The sequence below is a fragment of the Carlito syrichta genome, unplaced genomic scaffold, assembly GCF_000164805.1.
Source record: "Carlito syrichta isolate Samal-C Ts95f unplaced genomic scaffold, Tarsius_syrichta-2.0.1 Scaffold303195, whole genome shotgun sequence".
In the NCBI taxonomy this organism is placed as follows: Eukaryota; Metazoa; Chordata; class Mammalia; order Primates; family Tarsiidae; genus Carlito; species Carlito syrichta.
Genome location: NW_007247291.1, coordinates 185,790 through 203,459, shown reverse-complemented (window position 1 = coordinate 203,459; position 17,670 = coordinate 185,790). Strand labels below are relative to the sequence as shown.

The window sequence follows — 17,670 nt, the reverse complement described above, 5'->3', positions numbered from 1 at the left end:
CGGGTTAAAGTTTAGTTTCATAATCCAAGTTATAAAAAGAAAGTAACTCAACGGAGAAAACAACAACCAACACTCAAAAATCACAAGAGTTTTCTTTTTATCTTTCCCCCAACCCCAGGCACAGGTAGGACCGAGGCTCGTTTATAATGATACCAAAAAGCACTCAAGTTCAAAAACCAAATGGCACAGGGAGACATGAGGCAACTGTGCACCCCGCTCCCAGGGCCCAGGGCTGGGGGACCAAGGGACAGGGAGCAGGTGGGGGCCTCTGGTCACCGGCTAGGGCGGGCAGAAGCTCAGGAAGGGCGCCCGGCTCTCTGACCTGTCTGCCAGTCTGCCCACACGCCAGTCCTCTGGCAAACTGCCCCTAGGCAATCCCCTGAGAACTCCCTGGCTCCCTCCAAACAAAACCCCAATGGGTATTTGGGGAGTGGATCCTTTGTAGCTCCGAGGCAGTGCCAGTTTGCATGGAACGGATTTTTACTGACGTTTTCTAATGGGCCTCACTCTGCCAGCTTCTCATCACCCAGGGTTTGGGTTTTTGGCATTTGCCCTCTGGGCCTTTAATGCTCCATTTCCTGGTGCCCTCACCAGCCCCGCCCCCACCCCACCCCCGCCTGCCCACCCCCTCCTCAGAGCCCTGTTATATCAAACTAAGTGCTTCCCTGGATGTTCCAGGCCCTGTCTGTGAGGGGTGGAGGGACAGCCGCAAACCGTGGCCACTCAGTTCAGGGAGGAGCAGGAGGAGGGAGCCTAGTGCCCAGCAGAAGCCCTGATGGCCTAGGAAGGCAGAGAGCCTTTTGGGAAGGCCCTGGGACCTGCAATCCGGACACCCGGGATGTGCCCTACCTCTGGCCTGACCCCACAGTGCTGCTGGGAACATATTCCCCCATCACCTGAAGGGTTCCAGATCTCTGAAAGGTTAGATTTGGAGACCCAAGGACTGGGACAACCTCAAGGGGAGAGAAAACCTGATGCCCTTGACAGCTGGAATCCAGGAACCTTGATAAAAAGAATCTGGGAGGCAGCAGAGGCTCCAGAAAGCCGCAGCTTCATTCACAGAGGTCAAGGGCTGGTCCCGTGGCTGGCTTTCAGGGGTTTGGGGGTTTAGCCAATCAGTAAGCCCCCCTGCCAGTGCAGCTGGGACCCAGAGGACAGTCTAGCACCTCTCTGGCTCGGTCAGGGACCCAAGGAAGGGAGCCTGTGGAATTAGCAAAAGCCAAGGGGGAAAATGACCACAGGTGCCCAGAAGCCAGTTGTCAGGTGGAGGGGTGGCCAAAGTAAAAAATAAACTTAGTTTTGTTTATTGCCCCCTCCCCCCCATGAGAGAATAATCCATCTGCCTTTGGTTTGCAGTCCTGTGACTGTGACTAACCCGGCACAAGAGTCCTGGGTGGCCGGGCCTTGCCCGTGCCTCACTGTCCACCGCGCCCCCCGCCCTGCCCCAGGCTGTGGTGAGAGTGGTGTTGGACGGATGCAGCCACACAGATCTGACAGGGCCTTGACCTTCCCCTGCACACTGGGGGCATGCCTGGGAGCGGCCTGTCCCATACACCTTCCTACCTGATCCTCTCGCTGCTGCCACCGCCGCTGCTGCCACTGGTCCGTATGCCGCTGCCGGGAAGCCTGGCGGGGGAGAGACGAGCTGGAGTCAAGGAGGATCCTGGCACTGGACAAGGGACAGACCTGGCTCACGGGCCACACAGCCCCTCCCTCCACACAGAAGACAGGGAAGGGGTTTTCACGGGGCAGTTTTTGGGAGGGACACAGATCAGTGGCTCTCAGGCTTCCAGAAGGCACAGCATCTTTAGGTGTGCTTGATTCTCATGTTTTCACCCCAAAACTCTGGTTCCAGAGAGCAAGTGAAAATATTTCAAGAGTGTTAGGAGGAATTTTCTCCTGAGAGCAGGGGCTGAGCACCCTGCTGCCCTTGCACTGACACAGAGTGACCCCCTAGGGTTGTCTGTAGCAGGGCTGGACTGGCCGACTGCCCCTTGCGGGATCCCAGCAGAGTGGTCGGCTCTGCACCCAGGTAGGAGGCACTCAGGACGGCCTCTTGACCCAACAGACACCTTGGCCAGGAGACGACTTAACTCCAGCTGTTCTCCAAGGCTCTGTGGGGTGGCTTGGCCATCTTAACTCTGGACTTTGTCAGAACTCCATGTCAGTAGTGTCACAGCCCCAGGGCCGAGGGTGAAGTATTTATAGGTGGGGGTGGGGCAGGGTGTAGGGGGTTCCCAGGTGACAGAGTACACAGGAAGCTAGATGTGGGGGGGGGGCTGTGGTAATCTACATGGGGTGAGCCCCGTGGCTTTGTTTGATATCTCTTAGTGTCTCTACTTCCTAAGGCAATTGGGGGGATTTAGATGTGTCTTCTCTGTCTGAGTCCCAGCATCTAGATGAAAGCTGGCACTGGAGGGTGTCCTAGGGGTTTCCAGAGTTCTTCTTGATCAAGGTTTCTGCTATCAAAATCTGTAGTCCTAGCAATGAGAATAAAAGTCGAGAGGTCAAGGTGACCCCATGTGGGTGTAAAATGTCCAGATGAAGGAAGCCAAGTCCCCTCCCCTGGGCTTCTCTTGGCCGCTAGCATGTTCACACACAGCCTCGCTCTGGGACACACACAGATACATGCCCACACACATAAGGACAAACACCCTCTGTCATCTGGGCAGACACATGGAGCCTGACCCCAAGACCCATTTCCAATGACTGTGGTTTTAAATGATGTGCCAGAAGCCGGTGGCAAACTCAGTAAACAGCCCCCAACAGGGTTGCTTGCCTTTAGCCATTGAGCCTTTCAAATAAGGAACAGCTACAGGACAAGAGGGAGGAAGACATGCAGAGAGAGAGAGAGAGAAAGAGAGAGAGAGAGAGAGAGAGAGAGAGAGAGAGAGAGAGAGAGAGAGAGAGAGATTCCCCAAACAGAACAAACTAGAAGCCCACTAAACTCTAAGACTATTGTCCTAGCTACACGGTGCTATGAAGGGAAAGGAGTTCAAAAGGGAACAAACTACTCTAAAAAGGTCAGGCTAAGCTACTTAAAATGTCAATAAAAAGAGACATACTTGCATTTAAATATGGTAATAGGGCTGTTGAAGGGGGAAAAAGAAAAATCCAGGTGAAATAAATGCACAGGGTTGGTTCTGGCAGCCGGGAAGGGCCTCCCAGTGAGTCCCATGAAGACCATGCAGGAAACATGGCGCTTGGAGGTCTCCCTTCCCCAGATGGCAGTAATGAACCCAGACTGAGATCAAAGAAGGGACCCCCGACCAAATCCTCTCCCCATTTCTTCGGGGCAGGATTTGGATTTCTGAAGATGAGGATGCTGGTGGAAATTGCTGAAGGAAAACAAGGACCAAGTCAACTTGTTTCTCCTGTCTTATCTCTCAAGATGTCCAGGCTCCTGCTGCAGACTCACAGGAGGGCCCAGGGGAGGAGGCAGGTGAGGGAGAGGAGGAAGGGCAGGTCATTCTTTTGCACTTTCTTACCACCCCCTTGAAATAGGTTTCCTTGTAAGCCTGGAAAGGTGGTGGGGGGGGAGGGAAGGAGGAACAAAACTGGGGGAGGGGAGTGCAGTCAACAAAAAGACTTGTTAATCAAAGGTCTATTTTCTGGAGTTGAACGCATTTTGGACAAAAAGTCTGAGAGAAAGAAAAAAAAAAAACTTATCCGAGAAAGGAAATCTATTATCCTTAATCTCAGATAAAGGCTCCTGCTGGAGACTGAGCATCAGAGGCTGCTGAGGGCTGGGATTTAATCTCAACCATTGAGAGGGAGGGTAAGCCCGAGCGATAGGTGTGAGAAGAGGGGCTGGGGGAGGAGAGCCATCCAGCCTCCCCTACAACAGTGGCTCGGCAGCTCTGTGGCTGGCACCTCCATCGCCTCTGTGCCCTCCTTCTGAGATACCAACCCCTGGCTTAGCTCCTTGGGAACCTCCTGGAGGAAGGAGACAGTACCTGCCCCAGCAGTCTGCACTGGGCTGTTGGGCTGTCCTCCTGGCCCACTTCCTCTGCTTTCTGCCACCCCTCTCCTATTCCATTAGGCTGTCCTGCCTTAGTGGTCACCCCTTACCCCAAACATGTTCTCCACATGACCTGGTGAATAAGCCCTGATACTGAGTTTCCAGGACTAGGGCTCTTCTTGGTGGCTGGGTTTGTGGGGGATGGGCAAGCACAGATACAGAAAGGGGTGTATGTGTTGGGTATGCTGAGTCTGTAGGTGTGTGTATTGGGTTGAATATGCTGAGTGTTAGTGTTGGGGATGTGTGTGTGTATGTGTTGGGTATATGTATTGGGATGTATGCCTGTGGTGGGTGTGTGTATTAGGTGGGTTGGGTGTATGTGTTGGGCGTGTTAAGTGTGTGTGTTGGGTATGTTGAATGTGTGTTGGGTATATGTGTTGGGATGTATGTATATGTTGGGTGTGTGAATTAGGTGGGTTGGGTATATGTGTTGGGTGTGTTGAATGTGTGTTGGGTGTATGTGTTAGGTGTATGTGTGTGTTTTGAGTTTGTGTGTGATGTATGTATGTTGGGTTGAACTGGGGCTGCCCCACTGGGACTACAAACGATGAGGCCAAAGCAACATCATGGTGGCCTCAGCCTCAAGGTGCCATGATGCCATGATGGTAACAGAGGGCACAGTCTTTCTCCAGGATAGACCCTTCACAGGACATAAGAGGGGCCTGAGGACAAGGAGGCCCCTGGTGGAAATGACACTCCCTCTGGGGCTGGACCTGGAAGGGCTGGGAAGTACAGGGAAGAGAAGCCTGGGAGAGTCATCTGGTAGCACTGTCTTCAGCATTTCTCCCCAGGCCCTGAGGAGGCAGGAGTCAGCTGTGGCAGGTTATGCCCTTGGGAAACCACAGAGACTGGGTTGTCAAGGAGAAGAGTCCTTGACAGGGGTGTCTGGGGGAAGACTGCAGGGTACTAGGTAGAATGAGGGCTTCTCGTTAGGGTTGCGGCCCAAGCAAAGCTGTGGCAGAGTTCCCTGGTCCATGAGTGCCCACAGCCACCCAGTAGCTCACTGTACAGAGTGGAAAATGACTGCTCCCATTGCTGGGAATGTGGGGCAGGGGTCCCTTCTCAACATAGCTTCCCAGGGCTACCAAGCTTCTCCTTGTGAGACAGGGTAGCACAAAAAACAGCAGAGCACACAGACTTGGAGCCTATCTGGGTTCAAGTCCTGGCTCAGCCACTTATTAGCTATGTGGCTTGTGGCAAGTTGCTTGCCCTCTCTTTACCTTGATGTCCTCATTTATAAAGGCGATGACCATATTAGTACAGAATTAACACATGCAAAGTGCTTATGAATGCTTGGCAGCCAGGAAGCTTAAATCAGAGCTAGCTGTCATTATGATATGACATGGCCTATCAGGTCTCTGTCCAACCATCAGCCCTGTTTTCAAGACAGGACTGTTCTCTACTGGGTGGTCTACTTTCTCCACGGTAGAAGCCATGGTCAGATGACTGTCAGCACGTGAGGGGCTTGAACTCCTTACTGATCATTGTGGTCTATAATCCTTCATAGTGTCCAACTTCATAATGTCATTTAGTGAAGTTAAATTTCCATGGCTCAAAATTAGAATATATATCTTGTTCAGCTCTAACAATGATAACTGGACTCTCGTGGCTTAATGCCTCCCATGTTAGTAGTAAATCCAGCAGAAAGGAGAAAAACATTTTGCTGATAAAATCTCGGAGGGCCCGAGCTACAGATTAGCTATCTGGGAATTTAGGTATTAGGAATATACTATGCTCCTCCTATCTGAGAATCTCAGTACAAAACAATGAATAATGGTGAAATTCTAAGCACGGGCAGGCACCGTGTCTTATAGGAACTGTCATGTTTAATGGGGATCTGGCCCACAGACCTGCTCTTGCTAGTCTGGAAGTCCTTTGCCCTCTAGGTGGGAAAACAGAAGAATCAATCACCAGGCTTGGCCTCAAAGCCTAACCTCCAGCCCTGGTCGACCCTGCCTTGCTGTGTGACTTCAACACGGTGTTTCACATCTCTGGACTCTGAGTAACTCCTCCCTGCTGCAAGGAGGTTAGGCAAGATGACCTCTAGAGTCCCTTCGCCTCAGGCCCTGCATGAGCCTGTTTTGGTGCAGGAGGATGACAAACCTAAGTCCTCTGGGGGTGGTGCTAACACAACTCTGGGGATGATGACTCATCTAAGTGAAAGATGTCACTGTTCTGATGACAGTGAATGAGATTATCTACTGAACTTTTTTGGAGCTGTGATGATTTATTGCAAATTAGAAGTCAATGGAAATTTGGGGGCTTTTCTCCTCTATTTTGAGAATTATATGAGACCACACCTACTTTTTATTGTTTTAGTGGCACTTACCAGTTTCTTCCTTACCTAAGCACAGTTATTTTTATGTGCATATCTTATTTCTCTCACTAGGTGACAAGTTCTTCTAGGGCAGGGAGTCCGTCGCATGTCCCACTTAGGATTTAGCTAGAGACTGCCCTGCAGAAGATTCTCACCAAGCATCAGCTGATAGTGGTCAGGACGCTCTGATGCTGTGGATGAGTGTCCGGGCTGGGAGTCACTGTTCTGGGTAAACTGCAGCTAACGGGAAGCACCATCTGGCAGCCTCCCCACTCCCATAGTCCTCGAAACTGTGGGGGGCACACTCAGTGCTCCTGGAGTGGGCTAGGAACATGACTCATCCGGCGAGAGAATGGGGGCTATGGCAAATGGGAGCGCCCAGCTCTGTTTAAGTAATGAATTCTCAACCCCAGTTGCTCAGCAAAACCATCTGGGGAGCTTTAACAGATGCCTGGGTCCCACCCCTATGATCCTAACTCATTTGGTATGTAGTGCAGCCTGGGCACCGGGACCTTTCAAAGCTTCCCAGGTGACCCCAGCATACAGCCGAGGTTTTAAGAAAGTGAAATCGCAGCACACATCTGCACAGTCTGCCAGCCCCTTCCCCTTGCAGGAAAGGGCTTCCTGAGAATAGAGTGGTGGATCTAACTCTTGTGGTCAGTTCCCTGTGAGACTCACTGCATGTGAGTCACCATGCAAGCAGTGGGTCTCTGCATGGTGGAGTTTGAATAACATACCCATGCCCTGACCCCACCCTCACACACCTAATCAGGTGGGGTCTTTTATCTTTTTTTTTTTTTTTTTTGAGTCAGGGTTTTGCTCTGTTGCCCAAGCTGGAGGGCGGTGACAAGATCATGACTCACTATAGCCTCGATCTCCTGGGCTCAGGCGATCCTCCCACTTCAGCCTTTTGAGTAGCTGGGACTACAGGTGTGCACCACCATACCTGGCTAATTTTCTGATTTTTTTTTTGTAGAGACGAGGTCTTGCTATGCTGCCCAGTCTGGTTTTGAACTCCTGGGCTCAAGCAATCCTCTCACCTCGGCCTCCCAAAGTGCTGGGATAACAGGCATGAGTCACTATGCCCAGCCTTGGTCTCTGTATCTTTTAGAGGTCTTCTAGATGATTCTGAGCCATAGTGTAGGCAGATAATCCCCAATTTAGAGAAAGCCTTGGGGGTCTTTGTTTCTGGTAAACACTGAAAGGGCTCTGCCCCCTGTCCCATCTGTTGGGAAGAATTAAGCCATGAACCTTTTCTTTGCCTTCTCTCTCCTTCTTGTTATGAGATGGCGCTGCCCTGCGAGTCCTGCCTGCGGTACAGTTCAGTCACTGCTTATTTCTGTGACTGTGGATGAGTCAGTTGGCCCTTCTGTGCCTTTCAAAAGAGGAGAAAAGAGAATTCTGAGACTTCTTATGGCTCAAAGAGGTGTGGTTAAGGGTATAAAGAAAGACTCTCTTGTAATATGCACCACCACCCCGATGGTCCATTATGAAATGACTTTTTCTGTGTTGTGCTTGCTTGAAGCACTCTCCACCCCCTTCTCCAGCACATCCTGCAACTCCCTAGCAGCGATGTCTATAGATGGTTCAAACATTCTTGGCTAAACCCAACGTTGCTTCATAGAATCCAAACACTAAAAAAATAAGCAACCAAAAGAAGAAACTGTCACCCAGAATGGAGGAAACATATCCTACAAAAGTTTGGAAACACCACCATCTGTCATCCTGGCTGGCCCAGGATGCTCCCACCTCCTGGGCAGGCCAGCCTGATGCGACAGGGCTGGTTCTTTTCAAGGAAATTCACAGCCCTGACTTCTGTGCAGAGAAACAGAGAGTGGCTGGTGGCTGCCAAGGGGCTAGGGTGGAAAAAAGGCGTATGGCACATTTTGCAGTGGGAGGACCAAGTGATTCAGATCACAACAGAGGGTCTGAAGAGGAGGAACAACTGATAACCAAAGAGACACACTGACATGATCAGACTGTAAAATTTTGGTTTGAAGGAAGTAGATGTATGTCCATTTGGAAAAACAAAACCAAAAGCCTACCCCCATGTTCTTGGCATTTAAAATAAGAATTTAAGCACACCATTTAGGAGTAAGCCTGGCAATATCACTCCCACAGAGACCTCGGACAGAGGAGAGGGCTGGGGCTGCTACTCTCGGAAGAGGGGGATGGAGAGAGAGAATAGCCTAGAAACTCCTCGCCCTCTGTCCTTGACTGCAGCTGGGAAAATGACAGTCGTTGAAACCTGGCAACTGTCCCCCTGGAGAGCGAGGCAGAGGGAGCAAATGTGAAGGCCAGGCCTGCCTGCTGGGAAGGGCGAGGGGTTGGTGACTTGGGCCTGGTCCCAGATCTTTCCTGTTGCCTAAAGGAGAGAGGTTCTGCAGTCAAGGGCCCTGCAACAGAGGGATGGCACAAAAGCGTCCCCAGTAATTTTTAATACAATTGCTGTTTAGCTTAATTTTTAAAAATGCAACAGTTTAGATGTTTTGACAGGACTAAAGGGAAGGTGTATTGCAACAGCAAACCTTCGGGAGGTTTCAGAAAGTTTTGTTGTCAGGGCACCTCAGTTCAGATGAGCGGGTTAGTGGAAGCAAGAAACAGAAATCAAGGAGGACCTTCTGGAAGCAACAAGGAGGTTCTCAGAGGAGGTGGAACCAGGGTGCCAGGCCAGGAATGGAAGGTGTACGTTGGTCTGCAGATTCCTTCCGACTCAGAGGCACTCCGTAAACACAACAGAGTGCCCCATCCATCCACCTGAGGACTGCGTGTGGGGCAAGGCCTGCCCTCCCCACTGGCTCTGTGTGGCACTTTGAAGCTTCTCGTCTCCTGTGTGAACGATTCTGCAGCTCAGGAACGGGTTCAACTCCAGCCCGACTCCAGATCAGAACATGGAGTCTTGGGCTGTGGCAGACAAGCAAGAGGTGCTCAATCCTGCCCCCAGGGTCCCTCTGAGAGTGGGCACTTTCATCTCACCCCCAGAGGATGCTCTTGGTGGACACTCCATGGCACCTCTTCCTGCTTCCCCTTCTCCAGCAGGCTACCTCCACTGGGCTGCACACTGAAATCCCCTGAGGAGCCTGAAAAAGTACTGATGCCTGGGCCCTACCTCCAGAGATCCTGATAAAGTCTATCTGGGGTACAGCTGGAACAGCTGAAGCTTTCAAAGCTCCCCAGGGAATTCTCATGTGCTGAGAACACTGCATTAGCTATGTTTGCTGGGGTCCTAGGGCTCTCCTGGGAGACAGGAAGCAGAAAGTTCTATCTGGGGGCTTGGACCCAGCGTCTTTCTCCCTGGGCCCTTTCTACCAGAGTCGTTCAATGAGAGCTGGACCCAGCACTCAGTACCTGCACTCACCCAGAATTCTGCAGTGAACTGCAGTACAACTCCTGGTGACTCAATCCTCATTCCCAGCCCTGTGCCCTCTCAATAAATGTTGACCGAGCACTACTACATGCCAGGCTCTGTTCTGAGCACTGGAATCACAGTAGTGAACAACACGCATGGTCTCTGTCTTCATGGAGCTTGCAGTTCATTGTTAGCTGCTGACAGGAAGGGGGCTCCATCTGTGGGACGAGGGTCCTAGGACCAAGTAACTCAGACTAACCCCCTGGGAAGGAGAGATAACTGGCTAACGGTAAGCTGGGCCTTGGGGCATTGGCTTACTCTGCCAGGAGGAAAATGGGGACCTGTGCCTGGAAGCTCCCTCTAGCTTGGAACCAGGCCCTTGGCTGGGTGTGCTTTGGGGTCCTCTCATAGCGGAGCTCAACTGGGTGTGGCCACACCAAATGCAGCTTAAAGATAGAGGCAGCAATCAGAAGACTCAGTCCTTAGGGATGGGAGAGCAAGGGGCGGCCACTCCAACTAATTCTTTTTTCCAAGATTGAGGTGGCAAGAGGAAAAGGAATGGAGGCATTCCTGTGGCTGTGATCTTGACCTAGCCCCCAAAGGTCTCACCACTTCAATTCAATTAACAACAACAACAGAAAATCCCTGGGACATATGACCAAGACACACGTCCCTCAAACTCTTCCCAGTTACTACTTATCAAGTTGGAGAGGGGACAAACCCTTGACTTTCAAGGCCCTGGTGAGTTCTAGCCTCCGACATTTTCAGCCTGACCATCCAGGATGAGGTGGGTTTTCTCTGCAGTGCCAGCCAGAGAGCCAGCATCAGGGATGGCTGACACATTTCAGTGGCTCGACACTGGCTCCTGGCCCTCCAAGGATGCTCTGTCCAGCATCACTCTCTCTCCAGTGGGATGTCAAGGATAAGAATGCCCACATGAGGTTTGTTTCAAAGCCAGCCCTCGCTGCCCTGTGCCAGCAGTTTGTGGCTTCCAGATAGCCCAGGGACACCCACTTCCCCGCAGAACAAACATCTGCCCATCTTTCTGAGACCAAGACAAGACCTGCAAAGTGAAGGGATTCCAGACTGTAGTTTCTAAAGAGGCATCAACAAACTATTTTCAGTTTTTCCTTCCATATCACACCCTCCCCAACTCTTCATGAAAATGGCAATTTCTGCTTTTGAGACAGTCTCCTGCCTACCACTCATGTGTGTCAGGACAAATCACTGTTCTTTCCAGAGCTCCTGGTTCAGATGCTTTTACACTTCTCCCTGTTCAAAATTTTGGCTGCTCAATTGCCAGAGAATGAGTCACAATTTTGCTTTATCACAGCAGGGTCTCTTGCTGAGACACTGAAATCTTAGGCCCCTTTGGACCCCTTCCCCACACCGTTTTCTCCACAGTTTTCTTCCACATGGGTCTTCTCAATGACTCCTTCTCATCAAATCCCAAACACCATTCCTATAGCCCTGCCTGTGCTGACCAGGTCAGCAAATGTTCAAGTCTTGAACACCCTGACTTCTTGCTGAAAACCCCCAGGTTCCTATCTTGAGCCCATCACTAGCTCAGGGAGTAAATGAGCATCTGTGATCTCAAGTTCCCTCTCCTAGAAAATGCAGACACTCCACAACTGTTGTCTCCTGAGACAGGATGTTTCAGACACTGAAGGGCAGATACTGCTGTGCTGGGCACCAACTCTTTTGCTGGTAGACTATGGGGGCAATCAGAGAGTTCTCCAGGATGGTGAGGAGGCACTTTGGGGGCTCAGGGCAGCAGTTATTTACCAAGTACAGAAATATTTGAAAATTTTAACAGCTGGTAGGTCACACCCTGGCACACTAGCCCTCGCTGAAGGGGTGGATGGAAGACCATCCTTTTCTATGTCTTCTTTTTCTCGCCTATAAAATAGGAGAGTTTGGCTTTGATGATGAGAAAAATAATCATTACACTAATGATAATAACAGCAGCCACCATCTGAGTACTTTCCATGGCCAAGGGATGTCCCTGCATCATCTCAGTGAATCCTCACAGAAACGCAACAAGAAGATGTCACTATTCCCATCGAATAGCTGGAGGATTCTGGGTTCAGAGAGGTTAAAGGAAACAGCACCCAACGGTGGTGAGAAGTAGGCTGATGAAAATCCCATCTCCCAATCTTGGGGAACCCAAGACAAGTCAGTTAACTTTCCTCTCAGCCTCATTTCCTTACCCCCCTCTGCAAAACACAGTTAAGGAAACCTCTGTGCAGGGCTGCAGTGAAGATTCAGGGAGAAGCCAGCGTCAGGTGCTCAGCCGGTTATCTGGCACTCCGTAAGTGGAATAATAACTTTTATTTCTATTTTTATTATTATTGCCCAAGGTAATAACTGTAGCGGAGATGAGAAATCCCTTTGGTGCCTTCCTATTCTAAAATTCTATTAATTTACATGACATTTCGCATCCAAAGGGCTTTCACAGATAACATTTATAATTTGCTTGTGAGTGATAGGGTATGTTTTATCTGAAGTGCAGCTCTAACTCTGGCAGGTTCATGTGACATCAGGAGGCAAGGGGCTTGCAGGGGTTTAGGGAGGGCTGGCTGGGGTGGCCACCGCCTGGTGATGTGGTCACTGCAGGTGTGAACAGGGAACCTGGAGCCCCAGTGCTTGTGCTGGTTAGTCAGACTGACAGTTCCCACTGCCCTCCTGCCCTGATGGGCATCCTTCCAAGGGGGTCCTGTGCAGCTCCTCTCAGCTCCTCTAGGGGGGGTGGGCCAGAGCAGCCTTTCTGGGTCCCTCTGAGTGGAATTCTGTTTGCTCCTCTGTCCCCAACAACTGCCCTGTAAGGGCAGAGTCCCATATTCATCACTATGTCCCCAGCACCCAGGGCAGGGTCTGTGACACAGTGGGTGCTTAGTAACCATATGCAGGATGGATAGAGAGATGGGTAGAGAAGGTGTGACTAGATACTGGGGGTGATGGGGAGGTTGGGGAGATGCGCCTCTTCCTACTCCTAGCCTTACCTGACTCCCAGCATCTTCCAAGCTGGTATTGGAGGGCAAAAGCAAGCCTGGAGAGGCCCCAAGCAGGTAGCACCAAGAGAGCTGCAGGGCTGGCCTTGGACCCTCCCTCAAAACCAGGGATGCCATGGGGCCAATCAAACACCTGCTCAGACTCAGAGCAGGGAAGCAGGGCTTCCATGGGAGTAGCAGCAGTCCGCGTTTGCCCCGCCCTCTGTGAGGAAGCACATATGGGCAAGGCTTCCTGCCTCAAAGGAAGCCAGCCTGGCCAGCTGGCCAGCTGGCAGCCAGAGCCCACTGGGCCTGCTCAGTCGCATCAGTAAAGGCCCCATCAGGGAACAGCCTCATATGGCGTGGGTAGGGGCAGCATCCTTGGTTCGCAAGTGTCTGCCTGTGATTCCCTGGGTCTAGGAAAACTGACATCAGCTTCCCAATGCCAAGTCTGTTGTCCAGCTGTCTTAGCCCAGATACCAGGACAACATCTGCCCAGGTGGGGGCCAAATGGAGGCAGGAATGCAAGGGAGGGAACACACATAACCCTTTTGTGACTTTACACCTGCTGGTCCTGTGGGGTAGAATACCCTTCCCTCATCATCTCCTGGGAACTTCTATCTGTGCTACAAAACTCAGTTCAGATCTTGCCTGCTATGATCTGAATGTTTAGGTCCTTCCAAAATTCATATTTTGACATCCTCGCCCTCAAGATGATGGTATTAGGAGGTGAGGTCTTTGGGAGGTGATTAGGCCAGGAGAACTCCCCGCTCATGCATGAGATTAGTGTCCTTATAAAAGAGACCCCAAAGAGCTAGCTAGCCCATTCCACCAGGTAAGGGCACAATGAGAAATTATGAGCCAGGATGTGGCCCTTACCAGACATCCAATCAAACACCTGCTCAGACTCAGAGCAGGGAAGCAGGGGTTCCATGGTACCCTGATTTCAGATTTCCCAGGAAGCAAAACCGTAAGAAATAAATTTGTTATTTATGAACTTCTTAGTTTATGGTATTCTGTTACAGCAGCCCAAGCGGGCTAAGATTTTGCAGCTTCCTGAAAGCTCCCCAGCAGGACCTGTGCATACTGCTCCAGTGTGGAGGAACACATCTGGACACATGTGGCACACTCCTCCAGGCTCTGAATTCCTTGTGCCCTTGCTCAGCACACCTGCGCTCTGGGAGGCCCTGGCTCGGCTCAGGTGCTGATGATCATCTCCTGCGCTCTGCAGAGAATGCGCCCTCATCCAATGGAAGAGACAGTGGGCTGGGGTCTCTCGGGGGTCCAAGCTGACCTGGACTTCTTTCAGCCTGAGGAGGAGGGAGTGGTGGACACAACTTTGTCTCCTGCTTTGTCCTTGGCTGTCAGAAGGCGCAAGCTGCCCAACCCTTTGGCCTGGCACTGAGCCTGCCTACAATTTCACATGCTGAGTAATTTACGAGTTTTCGTTGTTGTTTTGTTTTTTAAGCTGCAGCCTTTCACTTGCTTTTGTTGATGGAAATGTAAATGAAAAGACTTGAAGAAAGGTGATTAAGTTCCTGCTGGCAGACTTAATGGATACTTTGTGAGGCTGGTGGCATAGGTTCCTAAGAAGTTGTAAGTGTAGCCATGGACAGCAGGGTGGGGGGCGCGAAATCTGGTGGGAACCAGGTCTCAGCCCAGAGAGAACGAGGTTCAGGCGCCTCCCTCAGGCCCCCTCACTGAGGTCCCTACCATAGCTGGTGTGGCCCTCTGCCCCCTGGACAGGGCTGCCCTCCTTGGACGTGACACTAAGCTTTCCAAAGCACTAGACCACGCTGGGTCCCACTGACCCTCTCAACAACATGTGTGAAGAATCAATAGGCCCATTTGACAGATGGGGAAATCGCGGCCTAGCGGTGTCCTTGTGCTCCTAGAAAGTTCAGGTCAGGAACTCAGTCTCCTGAATTCTCACCTGAGGACACAGGGCTCTGGGCTTTGCCATGGAGAGCTGAGTACTCACTCAGCCACATTTCCCCTTATTTATGCAGGGAGCTTCAAGAATTGCAGAAAACTGATCAAAAGCAAAACTTGTTATTCCCGTCAATTCAGATCACTCCAATTCCTTTCTGCAAATGTTTATTAAGTCCCTATTAGGCACCGTGCTCAACTTTCATCTGGGAATAGAGTCAACTCTCGATTTTCTTTTTTTTTTTTTTGAGTTGGAGTCTCACTCTGTCGCCAAGACTGGGGTGCAGTGGCCACTCCCGGCCACCGCAGCCTCGACCTGCTGGGCTCTGGCGATCCTTCTGCCTCAGCCTTCCAAGTAGCTGGAACTACAGGTGCGCGCTACCATGCCCGGCTAATTTTTTGATTTATTGTAGAGATGAGGTCTCGCCTGCTCAGGCGGGTCTCGAACCCACGGGCTCAGGCAATCCACTCACCTCAGCCTCCCAAAGGCACGGGATTACAGGCTGAGCCACCGAGCCTGGCAACTCCCGATTTTTCACACTGAGGGAGGAGCGTGGTGACACAGCACATCCACAGCCCCGAGGAGCCTTGTACCAGGCCCATCTGGGCTTGGAGTGTGCTGCTAAATTTCACTTCTCCATCCTCCTTTAAAGCAGCAGAGATGCTCTCCTGACTAAGCTTGCCTTTAATATTCAAATGAGAGGATAAGCCCAAGTACACACAGGGCCAGGTGGCACAGGGGTGGACTGGCCACGGGCAGTGGTGGGGGGGTTGCTGGCTTGTGATTTCAAATCTGGCTGTGGATCTAATCTGCAAAGGGTAATCCCCAGAGACGAGGCTTGAGGGCTGAAGGGATGTTCAGATTAGAGGGCTGGTGATGAGACAGATGTGTGGGGGCTGCTGTGTCAGGAGGGCTTTCCTTTACGAGGTAGTATTTCTGTTTACCAAGTCCTAACATCTAGCAGGGGCCCCCGGACACCTGAGAGCATGGTTATGGCAACCTACCTGGGAAGGTGACCACCCCCTCCTGATGTTTTAAGATCTGCTTCCCAACTAGCGAGAAGCCGGCCATTGCTTACTGGCTGGGATCCATTCTGGAAGCCAACCAGAAGCAATGAACTGAGCAGAGACTGAGGGTCCCTCAGGGTTCCCAGTGAGGGCATTTCTGGGGCAGGCAGTGAGGAGACAGCCCCTTACAAACTGAAGCAGGAGGAAAGAGTCAGGGAGTTTAAATGTATACCCAATTGGGGGCCATCCTAAGCCACTGGTTCCACGGTTCCGGCATGACAGCCCTAGAATCGCTTCCCCTGACAGGGATGCAGAGTTCGGGGAGGGAGCTCCTTTCTCTCCAAGAACTAGGCCAGAAAGTGGCATGCATGAGGGGGGGAGCAATTTCCTGAGCGCACACCCCAGGCTCGCTTCTCCTGAGTGGGTGCCAACTACGAGGGTCTCTGCCACGTGGATGGGCTAAAGGGAATGAACAGAAGGGCTCTGGAGTCACTTGCTTTCCACAGTGGCCCAGGCTGGCATGCCCAGGCAGGATCTAGGCCTTGGGTGTGGCAGCTGCCAGCACTACTGAACACTGCAAAATGTCATGAGCTGGACAGATCTGGCAGGTGGGCGAGAGCAGGTTCCAGATGTGGACCCTTGTTCACGGCCAAAGTCGCTCTTCTCAGTCATCCTCAACTCCTCTACCTCCTGGGAGCTTGGGCTCTCTTCACTCTGCTTTCCACATCCAAGCCACACCCCTCAGGATAAGACTGACACTAAGCCTCTGTCTTTGCTCAGAGAGCAGACGTCCTGACCGAACATACCTTACAGTAGCCCCTAAAGACAACAGGCTACAGCGGCTTTCTCTCCAGAGGAACAGGGTATCTCTAGCTTATTGCACCTGTCCTCAGACACCAACACCTGCTGTCTCCCTTTTTCACACGTGAAATAGCTGTCAAAAATCACAGCTTTTAGAGTAACTGAAAATCACTCGGTACAAAGAACCATGAGAAACTGGAATATAAAGGGTGGGCGACGTGGTGAACGGGCCATAGTCCTGGTGCAGCAACCTCCTGGCATTGCTAACCATAGCCTCCTTTCTGCCGAGCTAGGACCTGGCCTCAACATCATTCTGCAGCCAGTGCTCCAGGAAACCAGTACTCACCAGTCAACATCAGCACCTGAATGAAACCTCATTTCCATCGCTGGAGAGGTAGGAGCACAGACTGGCACCTCCAGCACCATAGTCCAAGCTGAGCAGACTGGGGAGGGTCTCCCTGCCTGGGAACCTGCACTGCACACAGTGTCCCACTGGGAGAGGCATGAGCATCAGACCATGAGATGTTAGCCTGGCCCTCATGGTGGCCCCCAGTGCCCTGTAGCTGAGGCCACTGTTGGTTGTCAAGACTCTGGCCCAGAGATGTTTTGGAGGTTGGGGCTTTATTAACCTCACTGTCCCCAGCAGAGCTGGAAGACCTCCAGTTACCACCAGGCTGCTCAGGGCAGAGGGAGAGAAACAGAGCCAAGAGGGGCGAGGCCGAGAGGAGAGGAGGCAGGGGGTCAGAGAGAAGGGGACACTGGATCCATCCTTGGGGCTCCTCATCTCTCTGAACTCTTGACTCCCTGTGGAAGTCTGACAACACCACTCTTCTACTTGAAGTCACCTCCAAATCTTTCATAGGCTTTGGGGATCAAATTTGACTTTCTGAACCTGACTCGCAAAGTCTACACCATGACTCCAGGCTTGTGTCTCTCCTTCCACCCAAGATGCTCTTGCAAGCTCCCCAGACAACGCACTGCTCATCGTCCCTGGGACCTGCGATGCTTCCTCTCTCAGATTTGTAGCAGAGATTGACAGGTGTTCACTAAGCTGTTCCACTCTCTTTCCTAGTACTTAGTATGTTTTTAGTTGGACACAGTTACCTAGAATAAAGATAATTTTGAGGTTTCCAAGAGGTGGAACCTGGCCATGTGACTAAGTTCTGATCAGCAGGATCTAAGCAGAGTGTCCTGCATGACTTTTTTTTTTTTTTGAGTTGGAGTCTCACTCTGTCGCCCAGACTGGAGTGCAGTG

The 17,670-nt window shown here is 51.5% G+C and overlaps 1 protein-coding gene across 1 annotated transcript in view; it reads right to left on the bottom strand.

The window, feature by feature from the left end:
- Window positions 1–17,670, bottom strand: part of LOC103260409 (RNA-binding protein Musashi homolog 2) — a 218,979-nt gene that overhangs the window by 26,835 nt on the left and 174,474 nt on the right. The window contains exon 6 of the mRNA XM_021712346.1: window positions 1,564–1,626. Coding sequence (XP_021568021.1) covers window positions 1,564–1,626 — 63 coding nt within the window. The remainder of the gene's footprint in view (window positions 1–1,563; window positions 1,627–17,670) is intronic.